Here is a 17,292-nt window from a genome sequence, read left to right on the forward strand (position 1 = left end):
AGAGTTGACCCTGGAGCTGATGTGTGAAGCAGCCATAGGCCTTATGGAAATAGATGAGTCCAACACTAGTCCAATAAGCCCACCAGATCTGGCCAGCAGACAGTGGTTGGCAGAGCCCTCAAATGGCACGTCTTCTTCAAGTTAAGATTTGGGAGTGGTATGAAGTACAAAGCAATAAAGAGTAGTTTTTAGATGTTTTTTGTTTTGTTTTGTTGTGTTGTGTTGTGTTTTGTTTTACTGCAGGACTTCTATAAGTCCGTGTAGCCAACCTCAGAGTGCCATAGATAACCTTGCTCAGGACTTGCTGCTCCAGGCCTTCCTGGTCAGGTGTCCTCAGAGCAGGGCACATCAGCTCACTTCTGGTGGTACATCATTCTTTGGCAGAATAGCCAGGATGAAAAGTGACTAAATCTGCAGCTTGAAGTTAGTCCAAACGGCTTGCCTCCTGCAGGCCACTAGGCCTTGGAATAGGTTCTGCCGGTCCCAGGCAATTACTTGAGATGCTCCAAGATCAGAGGAGGAGTCAGTAAGTCCTGGACTGTCCCTTTTCCATCCATCTCCTTGTGTGGGTTCCTTGGCAATGAGTTGCTCTCTGTGTCTGTCCTCTCTTGCACTTGAGACCTCTTATTTCCTAGAGGTTGGATGGTTATTCCGGTTTTGGCATCAGGAATGTGGCACTCAGGACCCCACCTGCAGGTTTAATGATACTTAAGCTGCTGGCAGGCGATTGAATTTTGGGGACTAGCTATTTCTACACACAGGACTGACCCTAATGATGGGAAAGTACTGTCCAGCTCTGGTCCACAACAGATTCCCAGGTCAGTGCATGGATGACTTCATTGTTTAATTTGCCAGGAGGACTTCTGTCCTGGGTAGTTGATTTCTGTGGATCCCTTTTGTGCTGTTTTCTGGGCATTTTCAGGCTACCCAAGTAACATTCAGTGAAATCCTTCTTCAGGGCACTAACTGAGCCCACTTTGATATCTCTTTTTTAATCTGTAATTTTTGTATGTAAATTTCGAACCTTAAAAGTCAGTTTCCCAGTATGGCATCCAGGAGATCTTATAGCCTGAGGATACTGAAACTATTTCTTGGGAGTAGGATGCAACTGAAGATAAATCTCCCAGTGTCTTCTTGGTTATTCTCTGGCTACAGGTTTTATGGTCAGCCCAGGCTGTTGTGAAGAGACCTAAAAATCAATGCCGCTCATTCCTAATGAGCCCCTTAATGCTCAGCGTGATGACAGCCAGTGTGAAATTGAATACTGACAACTGTACCTGGCACAAATATTTGTACTATGCTTTTCAATTTAAACACGTGTCAAGCCAATTCCATATGTATAGGGTTTAAAGACTATTCCGCTCAAGCCAAGTATACACTCCTCAGAGCTCTGTTGGGTATAAGAGGACCCTGGTACAATAGTCAAACCTCTTGCAAGTCTGCAATAAATCATCTTTGCAACCATAAGCGTGTACAGTTGACTGCTTACCACTGCTCTGCAGTCCCTCCCCCACTCCCCAAGCTGGTAGAATTTTAATTCCCTCAGTAAAATTGATTCCACCAGTTCCACACATTATTCTCCCTGTCTTCCATTTAGCCCGTTAGTTTGCTGACAGTAGAGTACACAGCACTTAGCAGCTGGTTTGTGGAACCATCAGTCAGGAAATTGTATGATAAATAGGAGGTAGCCAGGTTTAGTGGCACTTCCTTCTGCTTCAGCAGTTTTCGCCCGACTTTGGAGAAGTCATCATGTGGTGTTTTGTCAAGGGCCAGGGCAGGAGATGGCTGCGGTGCGGTAACTTATTACACATATGCTTGAGTTACGATGCACCACAGCTGCGCTGCTCATGTGTAAATAATAAACCGTGAGGTGGATAATTATGGTGGCTGCTGGCGACAAGGGCCTCTTCTTGTCATGTGGGTTTTCTTGGACAGCTTTCCAGGTCTGTGATGGAATAGGCTGCTGATCCCCACCGAGGCAGGCAGCAGACCGCCGAGATGCAGGGCAAGTGCCCTGCGTTGGAGGATCCAGGAGAGTTTTTCCATAAACGTGTTGGGATCAATGTGACATGGTGCCACATGTGTCAGGGGACATTGTCGCCTTGCTTGGTATTTATCACATGAAGTCATGGCCAAGCCCGTCTTGAATTGGAAGAGAAAACTATTGCATTTTCCCAAAAAGTGGCTTATGAGGTGTGATCTCCCACTAACAAGCAACACAGGGTGCAGTGTTTGCGCAGACTCCAGCAGTCCAGGAAAAGTTATTTTAAAGTTAATCAAGAGGGAACCATAGGAACAGTGAAACAATGAAACTAAAACCAGATGTCTTTGGTCAAATCAGATCATACCCATTAATTAATTTTGTTTTTTATTTAAGCCCGATTCCAGCATGCAGAATTCATAAATTTCCCGGGGGCATAAATAAACACTTTGTGCAAACAGTGTTACAAGATGCATCACCTGCTTTTGGTCAGAATTAACTTAAACTCACAAAGCAAAATCAAATAATTTCTCTGGCAGTGGAGAAATGAACATTAAATGACTTCGTCATTTTCTTTGTATTTTCCTCTCAAATATTTCCACAGTGGTTACTTTCCTGTTCATGCTTGAAAGAAAGTGGGAGAGGTGATAGAGTGACTTTAGGTCCTGAAAGATTAATTTATTGAAAATGAAAACATGGTCAAGTCTTTTCAATGTCAGTGATAGTATTGTGGGTCTTTCTTGGGGAAGAGCATTTCTACTGCTGGGTAAATTCTTGTGATTTTATAGGATTAGCCAGGCGCTTTTCCCCTCTGTGCACATAATCACTGTGACTTTGTTAAAAACACTCATATAAAAGGTAATGGCTGTTATTTCCTGGATGTATATGGAATGCATAATGGGTAGAATAACTTCACACATTTCAGCCCCATGTGTATGAAAAATGTGAGTTTATACTTCATCACAGTTCATTGTTACAGCCACATAGAGAAAACCAGACACAGTTAACACCCACTTATCTGGTGGAGAGAATTTAATCACACAGAGTCCGACCAAGAGCCAGAAAGTAAAGAAAAGAAGGAGGCTTCTGCCCCTGGGATAGTGGTCACAGTGTCCCCAGAAACAGCCATGTCGTGTGGTGCGTGGGAGAGGCCTCAGATGGTAGGTCAGACATTATTTGTGGTTCATTTATATGCAGTTCTAGTAAGTTTATTTTCCTGATTTTCAAGATTGGAAGACAGGTATTAAGTGAGAAGACCATGGAAGGCAAGTATGTTTGCATCAGCCATTGAAGTCTGCTGCTAGTCTGTGTGGCTGGCATGGCCTCCCAGACTCTGGTGGCCCCCTCAGAAACTGGCCTTTAGAACCTGCTGCCCTTAAAGAATAATGGGATCTGCAGACTTTCTCCAGTCCCTTGAAGCTGTTCTGAGATGGACTGGGTTCTAGGTACCTGGACAGGCCTGGTGGTGACTACTGCAGACAGTGAATTCTACCGTATTTGGTCTTTTTCAGTGTCATAGCAATGAAGTCAAACTCCATGCTTTGGACTCCTTTGGAAACACTGTAGTGCAGGCACAGGCTATCAACCATGCCTCGAATTTGGAAATATATCAGAACACTAATTTTTATAGTAAGGCATAACTTAAATAAAAGGTTAATTTTCAAATAGCAATTGTAAGTTACTGGGGAGTAAACCAGGCTGGAAGAACTATGTTAAGGTAGCAAACACAGGCAAAGGAACCAACGGACTCTGAGTAATGTACTGGGGTAGGGGCAAGAGGTGGGATGGTCTGCGCGCAAGGTGCATGTTAGGGTTGCAACAGGAACCCTGGGAGTTTGGCTGAAAGCCTGAAGGTGTCTGCTCATCTCTTCCAAGGAAAAGTGCACTCTTTGGTTAGTGTAGAGATTTGCATCCTTGTATTGTGTAACCTGGGCTGAAAAACACTTAGACTTTTTTTGCAATTATTTAGCCTAGTGTTTGAGATTCCAAAATCCCGCTTTGGACTACCTAGGTTTGATTCCCAGCTGTGCCCCTGGCTTTGTTTCCCACTGATGCAGACCCTGAGAGAAGCGGTGATGACTGAAGGGAATGAGCTCTTGCATCTCATGGGGAAGACCTGGGTTGCAAACTTCTTGTTGGTTTTGGGCCTCACCCAGCGCTGGCTGTTGTGGATGCTTGGGGAATGAACCAAGGCATGGGAGCTCTCTGTCTCTTTCTCTGTGCGTCTCTCTACCTAGCAAATGATAATAATTTGCAAACATAGCTATAGATATTTTAATAAGTTCATGAGAATAAAAGTAAATGCTTTCTTTGCAAAAAAAATTTGAAATCAGTGCATCACATTTTCATAGCATGTGGTTTTGGTAAACTTTCTGAAGTCTGGTGTGTGTGTGTGTGTGTGTGTTGGGGGTGTTGGGGGGTGTTTATTAGCCTTGATTTTTAGCAGGCACTATAAAAGATACCATTAAAGGCAACACGGAATGGAAAAAGTAAAACTATTATTTTATTGTAATGCCTTTGCCTAAAGTTTACCTGACAGTTTATTTTTCTAAGCAGGTCAGTTGTCAACTGGCCGTCTTGGTTTTGTGGCTCCTGCTGGCCCTTCCCCTCTGGGCAGACTTGCTTCCAGGACGGGAGCCTGTGTTGCTCCTCTCTCTTGCTTCGCCATCTGGGATTTGGCTGCCTTCCCAAGCCCTGCTTCCTCAGGTGCAGATGGGTACGACATACTCACAGGAGCTTCTGCAATGGCTCACAAATGACAGGATGGTGGAGCTGCCTCATGAATTGCCAGCTGCATCCAAGTTTGAGTTTCACATGGTTTGGGGCTTCCTTCTTTTTCAGATCCTCCTCATCTTTTTCCTGCCTTCCATCCTCCTGTTCCGATTGATGCAAGACATCATGAGGGCCGGTACCATTACGATCCATCTCCTATCCCTCCACTGCATGTGTAAGTATTACAACGATGCCCATTAGTGACATGGGACAAGATGCCAGATCTTACTGTCTCAGGACTTCTTGTTAATGGCACACCACTTGGCTTTGACGATGTGATAGAAGTGTGAGATTGACTTTTGAAACATAGCAAGCCTATCTGCCCCTGGATTCACTGGAGCAGATCCCTGCTGCCTTCTGAGGAATGCTTGTCACACTAGGTAGCTGGCAAATATTTCCTATATATTTTGCTGAAGTATGTTCCATAGGCTGTAAATACAAAATAAATAAATAAATAAAAAACCTAATGGAAGGTTGCTGCTCATAATATATTTCATTGAGATTAGGTCTGAAGTTTTTGTGCAAAAATTTCTGTTACATGAAAGTTCTGTCCTGGGGATCACAGTGAATTGTAATGAAATTTTTATGGTATATTTTCATAGTCCCCGTGGTATGTACACCAACAGTCACTTGATTGATGGGAATGTCACCCAAACAAAATGGCAAAAGTGATGGAGCACAGGGTTTATACAAAGATAAAAGGAAAGAATGGTGATGATAACCTGCATTAGAAAAGGGAAAAGGAAAATCTCATGGAAATAAAGATTATGTTTCTTAGTTTGGGGAAACAAAAATTAGTGGGTTTACAAACTAAAGCAGTTTTTATTCTTTTGTAGTACTGTCCAGAAAAGGCCCCTCAACTCGACTCTAATATGGAGCCCCTCTGTGGGAGGGGCCATCCCTTGCTTACAGCCTTGATACACACATTTAGTCATATGTAATAATCACCCTTCATTCTGAGACAGTAAACTTAGAAAAGCACAAGTAATACTTTGAAGAATAATGCTGGTTATTTAGATGGTAGATTGCATCTCCCTGGCTATTAGTTACGGCTGTGTAATTACATATTGTGCCAAAGAAAAATGAAGTTGTTTTAAAACAAGTCCTCCTCTGTGAACAGAATTAATTGATATTAACAATCCTAACTACATGCCCAAGTACACATATAATATTTTACCAACAGTTTTTTGGATCCATCTCCCATTACTGAATTGTAATTTCAGAGCAGATTTGCCTGGAGGTAAGTAATAAATCTGTGTTGCAGACTTCTATAAGCATTAAAGAAGAAGTGGGTATTTATAGTGAGAGAATGCAGAAACTTGTGAATTATTCTTGACTTTTTCACTAGAACACAAGTAAGTATTTACAGGATTTAGAAGCCTGCTAAAAATATACTCAAGGAAAACCAAGAGGCCAGTTGAAAACCCTCACAAAGGGAAGGAAATTCCAAATTCAGTCTGCAACATGACATGTAATTTCACCCCATTATATGGAGGTTTTATGGTACAGATGGGACCACACGGATCTCAGATGCGGATCTGTCCCATGGTTCAGAGTGCAGGAGGGCCGGATGGGCCTTGGAGACTTGGTTAGCTAATGCCTCCCAGCCTTGCATCTCTGTAATGTAGTAATTTAAATCAGATTTTCCATGGAATTTTGGACTTCTTTTCTCTCTCTCTCTTAAAAAAATCATATTCTGGAGACACTTTTAAAAGGGCTTTGCATGATAGGCTGAACTATATTTCGTCTTAGTTCAGGCTACTTTGCCTGTAGTTAGCTCCAAATATGAGTCCAAAATGTTGGTTCTTGAAAATCCAAAGTGTTGGTTCTTGGGTACTTTTGAACTGGAAATGAGCACCAAGCCCCTAGTACATGCTGTAAGCCCTGTTTCCACTAGCTGCCTTGGCTCAGTGTGGTAACAGCACCACAGGATGATTAAACTCATGTCTGGAAAATCCCAAGGGGCAGGAGGAAGTTAAATGTTGGGTGTGACTATTGACCTGGGATTCTATGGATTTTAGTGCTTCCTGTTTTCTATCCAAACTTCAAAAGTCCTTGGTAGTAACTGACTAAATTATTCTCTAGCAGCCTAGTTATATGGATGCATCTTAAGGTAGTTGTGTCCCAGTGACTCCATAATAAGTTGAAAATACTGGTAAGTCAAACATGGTTTTTAATACACCTAAGGCTCAAATACCACAGCTTAGCCTAGCCTACCTTAAACATTCTGGCAGCATGTGATGTTAGTTAGCCTAGAGTTAGGTGAAGTTGCCTAGCGCAAAGCCTGTTTTATCATAAAGTGTTGGGTATCTCATGTAATTTGAATACAGTGAAGGGGAAGCACAGAGTGCTTGTACTGGGTATACTTTGAAGCTGGAGACAAAGAATTGTTATTTGAGCCATGGTGGATTGAGTCTTTGGAAGTGATGGGCTGTCTGTACTGATTATTAAAGATTCTTCTGACATCCCAGGAGAAGCTGGGAAGTTTCTGGGAAGAATTCTCACTGGTTTAGGCACTGAGCACGGCGAGCTGCTGGCCTTCTGGGATTGCTCAACTTCCATGTGTGCTAGCTGGGCCCAGAGGTGGACACTGCACTTAGGAAGTGGACTCTGGAAAGTTGAGCTAGTCATGCCTCTGCTTTTGTAACATATCCTTGCCTCTCTTCCTAACAACTTCTGCACTCTCTTTGCTGTCCCAGACACTCTTCCTGTGCTGCCCTGCCTGCGCAGGGTCGCTGTGCCCTTTGGGTGCCCAGCACTTTGGCAGATACTTTGCTAAAGGAGCTCAGTGCGCTCACATTGATCCAGTCCAGGAGACAGTGGATGAGCCCTCTGAACCTCAATTCAGGTGCACTGCCATTCACGGGTGCCAAGAAGATGGAGCCTCCTCCATCTCTTCTGAAGGCAGGGGAATTCAAGGAAAAGATGTCCAGAAAGACACTCTGAAAAACAGAGAGCTCTACACAAGTGCTGGGAGGGTTAGCATGGGAGGGAACTGTGAGCGTGAAGATCCCTGGAAGTTCCTCTCTGACCTGACTCAGTGAGGTCCCAGGGATCCCCTGCTTCCAAGTGAGGTATGATGAAGCCATGCCTGCCATCATCTTGAAAGTGGAGGGTAATTTTGGGTAATATAAAATTAAATTATAAGTATTTCAAAAATAAGGATTTGTGTTGATGGAAATGCCGACAGATCTGTTTAGTAGGATGGCAAGAACTGTGAGAAATCTGTTATCGTAGCCCATCATTAAAGATCCTATTGAAGGAGGTTTATAAATTGCTCCTCTTTTTAGATAAACCACCCTATATTAAGGCATCGACGATATGGTGCAGAATTAAATTAAAATCTCATAAAATGAAATATGTTCTGTATTAGCTGTTTGACACTTAATTTGCCTCTGAATGAGTAGAGGAAATCACAAATTAACCTGCCTTTGTTTTTCCAACCATGGCTTATTAGGTGTTAGAACAACTGCAATTACAGCCTAATAATAAGCACTCAGCCTTATAAATATGTGTGGAAATACATCAGTTTGTGTTACAGCACCCAGCTTTCCATACAGACTCTCACAGCATTATCTATAAATTATGATTCGAGCAAAATAGATAGAGCCTAGAAAGTTGACTCCAATATAGTACTGGACATAAAATTAGATTTTGTTAGTGTTTCCTTGAACTCAAAATCTTGAATTTAAATTCAAAATTTCTAAGTAAGATGTGAAATGCAGGTATCACGGTTCTCTGAATTATCATATGAAACTTTTTTAAATTATGGGATTTTTTTAAATCCCAGTAGCTTAAAAATTAGGCAACACTAGAATGAGGGAATTTACTTTTACTTCTGAGTATGATTCACCACTGAATTTTCCAGGATTTGCACCCAGTCAGCACAAGTACTATCTCTCCTTCTGTCAAATAATTTGCCATGGCCATGGATGACTTTTGTGTGCCTATATGTAAAAGGTACAATGTGTTAAGAAAAAAATACCAGAGTGGTTCTGCTGTATAGTATTACTGACATTGCTTAGAACATTAAGGACAGAATCTGAAACTGCTTACACAGAGTTGAGGCAGTTGTTCTGTGTGTTTATTTTCACTAGGTCTGCTCTGTATTTCCTGCCTTGAATTGTTTACATCAGGGGTGTGTCCTTGCTTGAACGATGCCCTGTGGGCTAGACATTACTGTTGATTTTAACCTTTCACTTGCACATTTAGACGACTGGAATATTACATCATTTTAACCCCAGAATACAGTTGTATCTTCAAGTAACTACAAGATACAGTAATGAAGAAAATACTTTTTTCTCTTGTATTTCACATGTGTTGCCTCTTTCATGTGAAATCTCATTAAGTATGCTTCTTTTAAAAGTATCCATGTGTATTTCCAGAAAGCCAAATTGTAAAGTTGCTTTCTATTGTACTTTGATTTCATTCACCTTGGATTTTTCACTTGGTGGGACTTTGGAGGCTATCCCTTACATACACTGTTTGTGAGCCAAGGCTTTCTCATGTATTCATCAAGTTGAATTGAATTTTGAACTGTCCCTTTTCTTAATACTGAGATATGCCATTCATTCTGCAAAGCAGGGGCCCTAGTTACTAATCCACTGCAATAATTCACGCCCCACAGATCTGCTTGCCACTTGAGCTGAGAGCTGCCTAGCTGTGAACAGACCTGCACCCTGAGCAGCTCAAACAGAGGCTGTTGGATTCCACCATCCTTTGCACTAATTCCTTTTAGAAGGCCGACTCCATCCTTTCTGGCTTGGGGAAAATGAGTACTCTACCAACAGCCCCTTTTCTCTTCACTGAACCTGTATGGCTGCCTGACTGCCCAGGATCAATGCACCAAAGTAAGATCAGGTTTGCCCACAGAAGTGGTTCACGCTCCCAAGCCTTGCACACGAGAGGACTGAGCATAGTAGGACATTAGTATAAGGGTACTTCACAAAGTTCCTGGAAAAAAAATTAAAGATAAGCTTACTTTGCTGTCTACATTTTTGAAATATCAATCTTTTTTCATAATATTCATGTTCATGAAATTTTTAAAAGTATCTTATGCAAGGATATCAAATTTCTGGCAGTCAAATAATATGATCCATTTTGCATATTTTTTTGTAGTACTCTTGTATTAGCTGTGAAATAGAGTGCATTGGAAATAAGTGAGGCATCTACCCTCTAATTATGATGGCCTTTGAGGGCTGATGGCCGGGAGATGATTAGCAGTTTTGGAATGTGAGTGCGTGAATTTCTTCCCAGAGAGAGGCTGCTCTGAGACATGGGCATTCTGGTAAAAGCTTGTAGAAAGGACTAGAAAGTAAGTGACCAGGACAACTAGTGAGTTGCCCTCCTCTTTCCCTCCTACCCCCTTCCCTGAAGTCCAGCATTTGCTTATGCGGATGTTGTGCTTATTGGGAGTTCAGAGGAAGTATCTTCCAAAGCAGCCTTCAGTCTAGCCTCTTATGGAATACTGTTTGATGAACATATACACATAATAGTGATTTCGTTGTCAGGGAAGCTTTTCAGTGAGAAGTGGAGATTTAGCAAATGCCCATAATTTTATTTGAAGGCATAGCTAGTTTGGAAGGTTTTCAAAGGAAAACCTTAAAAGAAAAACAGAAAAGTCCCTCTTCCCCTGTGCCCACGAATATTGTGGCCTGCTGTAAACATTATTGAGACAGGTAAAGTATAATGAATGATGGATCCTGTCAAATGCTATAACCGAGGCTAACACTGTGCCTCACCCACACCCACACACTAAACACAAAGTACGAAGAAGATGTGCCAGGTTATGGTTACATCTGCCAGGGCAAACATTGGATACTTCTTTGTTGTTTCTGGGCTGATTCCATATCTTATAAAATACCTCCTAAATAAATACTCTTTTTAAGAATAATCGGTCAACATTTACTTTTCTTAGAATATGTCACCTGATGCCAACAGTACTTGCTTACTTCTGACTCAAAGGAAAAACTCAATTAATTACAAGTACCTTTTGCAATCTAAATGCTGTCCCATTGCCAAAACTGAATATTAAAGTGTAAGAGTGAGTGTGGAGGTCTGGAGACATCTTTTGTGATTGTGTACTATTTCAGGTATGTCTGTTGCTGCTTTGGATACCTTCACACAGAAGTAAAATTAAATAAATTTTGCATCTTAAGTCTGGGTGAGAATTGGGCATATGGGGTAAGCCTCACTTGGGATCTCCACATGGCCTTTTTGAAGACCTAGAATCCAGGCTCTGCTGTCCAGCTCTTCATTCCAGCTTCCAGCTAATGTACAGTCTTTGAGACAATGAAATTATGATCCCAGTATCTCTGCATGCATGTGGAAGACCAGGCTGGAGGTCAGCTGACAATTGCTTGTTGAGCTCCCTTGAAGCATGATGAACTAGTCGTTAGGATAAGGTGATCCCTCTGACTGCATCATCTCTCTCTGGCTTTTAAGTTAACTTGTCAGTTCAAGTAAAATGAAAAACAGTGATGAATAGACAATTCACATTAATGATACATTATAATGACTACGGCTAACATTTTTAAGTATTTCAGGTTAAGCACAATTTTAAGGATATTGCGTAACTGTCTATGATAATATTTAAAACAACCTTGTGATAGAGTTAGTATTGTTAGAGATATGAATCTTGCCATAAAGAAATCACACATCTTAGAGTTAGGGAGTGCCATTGTTTTAGCACAGGTGTCAGACCCTGCACCTGCTTCCTTGACTTTTGTACTCTGCTGGTGAGAATGAGCACTCTAGACTTTACTGCTCTGATTGTTATTTACAGGATGAGGACACCTCATTCAAATGACACCTGACAGGCATTTTTCATGACATGGACGCTGTCCTCTTCTGCAAGTTTCTAGAGTAGGAATATGGCAGTATGGAGAAAAACTGTAAAGACCAATTCCCACCTTTTCTCCTAATGTGGTTATGACCCAAAACAACAAAAAACCCACACACAGAGACATATCAGTTTGTTGCCATTGTGTGTATGATACTAAACAACTGGAGAAGTATTTATCAAACACGAGTGGTAAGATAAATTATGATTTATCACCTCTGCAGGATGTTGAGTAACACTTAGCAATCGCATTTGAACAAGCAACAATAAAACAGGTGAATCCTTATTAGCGATTACAGAGTTCTACCCAGTAGTGAAAACTGGGCAGAACTAAATCATGACTGTTATCTGCCTAAAACCTTCTTCCCCTGGATATTCATGGCTGCTCCCTCACTTGTGCAACCACAAAAATTATAAACTATGCCCCATGAATCAAATTTGGCTCCTGACCTGTTTTTTTTTATCAAGAACATTTTATTGGGGCATAGTGACACATGTTATATACTGTTGTCTGTGGCGATTTTTGTAATGGAAGGGAAAAGCTGATAACTGGACAGAACTTATGATCTGAAAAGCCAAAAAAAGATAGAATGTGGCAAGTCTTGATTGAAAGTAACACTTCCTCTTTGGCCTCATTTTTAAATTTTTATTCTTTTTTTTTAATAAGCAGTGTCGAACATCATTTTTTTAACTTATATCCCCAACAATTTTCACTGCCTATCATCTCTAGTGAACAACAAAAAGAGAAGACTTAATATTTAGCTGTTTTTCTTATGATTAGTAGGGGAAAAATAGTGAAGCTTGTCTGATTTTTGATAACTGCCTTAGATTACCTACATACATAGTTCCTCTCTGACAAGTGTGAAAATGGGCCTGAGACACAGGTCCTCAAATTTTAACAATTTGATGAGCAGGCAGTGTGAATCCAGTTTGAGCAACATACGCTTTACATTGATTGGCTCAAGAAACAAAGACATCGTGCGCAAGGGGCACAATACTTTTTTCTCTCTTACTTTTTCAGTCTTGTTTTCTAATGACTGCAATATTGAATTCGGTCCTCAGTGGCAGAGAAAGCAGGCCCTAATTATAGTGCATATGCAGAGGCTGAGCGCCAGCTTCTTGGATAAAATTCCTGTGCTCTTTGTGCTGTGCTCAGCAGCATGGTCCTGGAGCAGATATTGACTGAGGTATTCACGTTCACTGAACCGGAAGCCGCCGACTCTATAGAGGCTTCTGTCAAACCTGTTGCAGGGGCCTGGGAGGTATTGGACTGTAACAGACTTTTTTCTTTGAGTACAATGCTCCCACTCATGTTAAGCCTGGCTTCAAAGAAACCAGAAATTTATGGCCATCATTTTATTTATTTTTCACAAATATGGGGAAGAAAATTGAACTGCAACAGAATGTGTCCTGACCAGGAAGACCCTGGGAGGTTGTTGTTTTTAGGGTAAACGCCACCTAAACTGAGGTTGCTGGCAGCTCTTCCTATGTGGTCATCTCTCCTCCACTTAGGTATCAGAGCCCATTTTTTTCACCTAAACAAAGACATGCCATTTCCTATAGCACAAGCCAAGCTGAGTTCATTTCAGACCTTTCCCCAGGGGAATAAAGGCCGATGACACAGGGCTGCCTGTCATTCATTCTTATTATTGTTGTCGCCCCAGCCCTGTCCCTAGGGAAATTCATCTACCAAAAAGTAAAATATCAGACTCACGTTGAAGTATGTGAATGTTTATGGTATCTGTTTTATTCGTTGTAAAGTACTGTATTACGTGTCTTCATTACAGGACTTTGAGTGCTTGTCTGTAAGCAGTGTCTTCTGCAGGCCCGTTTCTTTCTATCCATCCCCTATCCTGGGATCAGTTAGTGGGAGACTGCATGGTCTCGCATCTTAATGGAGGCTGCAAGAGGGGGAAAAAAGGTCCTCCTAGATTTGAGTCTTGTTTTCATGATTAAAACCTTCTCATCCCTGCCTGTGGATTTCAGCACTGCAGTCATAACATGTAGTCATGGTGGGATTGAGGGAAGAGTTCAAACCAAGATAGGGCAGTGATGGTGTCTGAGCCTTTTAGAGGGAAGCTCTCCAGTTGAATTGCTGTGGATGGTGTACGCAATTTGTGAGTGAGAATTTGTGATAGTCCTTGAGAATGTCTCTTTACTCTGTGAAATGTGGGCAGCAAGTTATAAGGCTCATATGTAGGTGGGAAAGTCTAAAGGTACTTTGTACCCTGTGTAATTTGTGTTAACATCCCCACCTCCTCCCATCTTTTTTAAACCAGCAAGCATGAGGACTTGTTACTTATTTACATTTTTTGTTGTTTCTTGTCCCCATGTTTGTTGGGAGAAGGGAGTTGAATTGGCAGTTGGGAGTAGTGGAAATTGAATTGGAAGGAAAGAAAAGTAGAGTCCACCCCTTTCCCCCAAGTGTATTGGAGGGAAACATCCTTCCTTGGTCTGTTTGCTTTGCAAGGGTGTTCTTTGATGAGGTCTTTGTGCCAGGCACCCACTGAAGTCTCAGTGTACTCAAGCTTTAGAAAAGGCGATTGGCCCTTCTTTGTTTTCTTTGTTGAACTGTTTATTTTGCTTTCTTCCCACGAGGTTCCCTGGCCTTGCTCTGACAACGCTTTTCTGCATGAATGACATTCCTCGGAGCCACAAGTCTCCTAATTCTTCCAGTCCATTTGATTCCAGCCTGTGTTATTAGTCCATGGCTTCGATCTGCTGTGGGGTCTTTGCCAACGAGAGTGCTTGCTAAGTGCCCCTAACGTGGAGACCTAAAGACATTTTTTAACCTCATTAGTGAAGAGAGAAGTGCTTCATTCCAGTTTAATAACAGAGCTACCCTTCAGTCAATCCTGGCTCTGACATCGGCAAAGGAGGCAGCTCAGTCATTTGGCTTCCTTGTGTGTCATGTTATGGCTTGGACAGAGATGGAGAGTGGACAAACCTAAACTTATTTAATCTCTATTAATAAAGAGAAGAAATTTGATTTTTTAAATGCATTTTACACTTATTACAGACATCAGTAAAGCGTGGTGATACAGCTTGATCAAATTTAAGTGTTACAAGAGCAAAATTCTCTAAAGAGTCTGTGTGGCATTTTTATTAAAAGATTTATTTATTTTTATTGGAAAGTCAGAAATACAGAGAGAAGCAGAGACAGAGAGGAAGATCCTCCATCCGATGATTCACACCCCAAGCGGCCACAATGGCCAGAGCTGAGCCAGTCCAAAGCCAGGAGCCCTAGAGCCTCTTCTGGCTGTCCCGGGCAGGAGCATGGTCCCAAGGCTTTGGGCCATCCTGGACCACTTTCCCAGACCACAAGCAGGGAGCTGGATGGGAAGCAGGGCCACCAGGACCAGAATTGGAACCAGCGCCCATAGGGGATCCCGTCGCGTGCAAGGAGGGGATTCTAGCCTCCGGGCTCAAGGGTCTGTGTGACCTTTTTTGATCTGTTTTTTTTGTGCATGACAATCTGGACTCTAACAAGTAGCTGAGATGCATTGTGACTCATGGAGAATCCATGTTTACTAATCATGTACCTGGAAGTAGTTTTAAACACAAGACTTCCAAGAGAGGACAGAAAGAGTTTGTCAGGAATGAACATGCCGTCAGTGAGGGAAATCATGCCGTGTAATAACTATTTGTAGAAAGCATCTTTCTAAAGACCCAGAGGAGTCCCAAGCAGTATCCTCGGGCATGATTTTTATTTCATTTTTTATTGTTGTTAGACTTGATTTGAACTTGGCTCTGAGGTTTTTGAATCTCCAAAATGCTGGGCAGTCTTTCTGGGAAGTCTCTCACCAGTGTTCCCATTGGCAACTAAATACATTCATCATACAGGGAGGATTTGTCAGAGAGGAGTTACACTCTTCACTACAGGAGGTACTTCCTGTTTGCAGAAGACTCTGAAAACAGACCCCCCAGTGTAAGGAAACACAGCTGCCCTAATACTTCCTGTGTAACACAATTCACCATCCCTCCTGAGTGGGGCTAGATTACAGCTTTGCTGAGTGATCATCTCAAGCAGTACCCCTCCTCACCGGATATGAGGTTAGTTATGTAAGTCCATGTAAGTGCTGTTTTCTTGGGTTTCAACAGGTGATACCAAGAAATTCAAATGTAATGCTATTGGCAAATGGCATCTGACGATCTGTTTAAGCCCAGTTTATCAGCGGTACTCATGGTAAACGTAGACCTCATCACTTACATGAGTGCTCATGTGCCATTCCCTCTACAGTAAACCCTGAGGTTTACTACCCCTTCCTTGCTTACATGAAGATTTGCTGAGAGTCTTGTCCAAAGGCTGGACCTACTGCTCTCTTTCCCCCTGTGCTCTCTGAGTAACATTTGTGTGTCCTTTAGCCATCAGGCATCAGCCATTGGACCCCATGTACAATCTGAGTGTCAATTCAAGTAGATTTCCCATGGAAGAAAAATTTAAGTAGGGCACCATATCATCAACCATACCATTCTGCTATATTGAAAGCCTCAATAGTGTTAAAAATGTGCATTTAAGCATATATGTACCATAGTTAAAATTGGCTCAGAGTGGTTCTCTTTTGGGTTTAAAAACGGACTTTGAAGCACAGGCTGGATGTAAATACAGCTCAGATATATACTGTCAGTTGGCTTAATCTTTCCAAACCTAATTTTATCATTCAGCCCCTTTGTGTATCAAAGATTTAATCAAGAAGCATGTATGTACACTTAACATATTGTCACTTGCAGCATGGGTACTTAGCAAATGGTATAATTACCTAATACTTAGCTGTCACTGTATTTAAAACATGCACTCTAACTTGTGCATCATGTGTCTCAACCTTTCTATCATCTCTGAAATTGGAATATATCTTCCATCTGTGGTATCTGACAGTGGCTTATTGGTGACGTGGCAATCCGGGGAAAGTTCCAGGAATCTCTTAAGTAATTTTGCTTGTATTTCCCTTCCTGTGCATATACCGGGGTGATTTGAGATTAGCAAAATCTGTCTCTGAATGAGTCTAGAAGAACACCAGAATAAGCAAGGATAAAGAAATACTGTCTGTCTTAGTGCCTGAAAGAGTGTTGCAACTTTAGATCAGCATCTCAGAACTGATAAAATACAGTGCATGATATGTGTGTGTGTGTTTTCAATGAAAAGCTTGATTCATTACCAAGTTATTTTTTCCGCCCTAAGAACACAGCTGCATTTTCTTAAATGTTACAATAATGGACTTACTTTGCAGGGCTACAAAGTTAAAATGAAAAGAGAAATTTTTTTAAATGCTATTATTCTGTCTAAATCCTACAAAATGGAATGCAAGGACATCTTCAGCCTGGAACAGTGTAAAGGAGGGAAGTGTGTGCTGTGTGCTGGCTGTGCTGGTGCAGATGCATGGCACAGGCTCTGAGAGCAGAAGACTTCATGATTAATGGTGTTTATTCTTGACGGAAGCCTCCTTTATTTATCTGCAATACAGTTTAGCGATTTTATCAGGCACCTGAATGAAAAATATTCAGTCATACCAATATTGCAGTGTAAATTGAGTAGAGTCACTTTTTATTATATCTTTCTGCCTTATCATCTGCACAGTAATTTTCTAGCAGAAGTTTGATATGGAAAGGCTGGATTTAGCTGTACTTGACACAAAGCCTCTTCAATTTCCCCTAAAAGTTCAGGCTGCTCTTAGAAATGTGTGTGTGAGTATGTGTGTCT

At 41.6% G+C, this 17,292-nt stretch overlaps 1 protein-coding gene across 2 annotated transcripts in view; it reads left to right on the forward strand.

Annotated features, from left to right (window-relative positions):
* Positions 1 to 17,292, forward strand: part of GLI3 (GLI family zinc finger 3) — a 244,577-nt gene that overhangs the window by 137,838 nt on the left and 89,447 nt on the right. For both annotated transcript variants that reach the window (XM_004582353.2, XM_058678228.1), the window contains one exon: positions 4,823 to 4,928. In XM_004582353.2, coding sequence (XP_004582410.2) covers positions 4,823 to 4,928 — 106 coding nt within the window. The remainder of the gene's footprint in view (positions 1 to 4,822; positions 4,929 to 17,292) is intronic.

The sequence above is a fragment of the Ochotona princeps genome, chromosome 20 (assembly GCF_030435755.1).
Source record: "Ochotona princeps isolate mOchPri1 chromosome 20, mOchPri1.hap1, whole genome shotgun sequence".
Classification (NCBI taxonomy): domain Eukaryota; kingdom Metazoa; phylum Chordata; class Mammalia; order Lagomorpha; family Ochotonidae; genus Ochotona; species Ochotona princeps.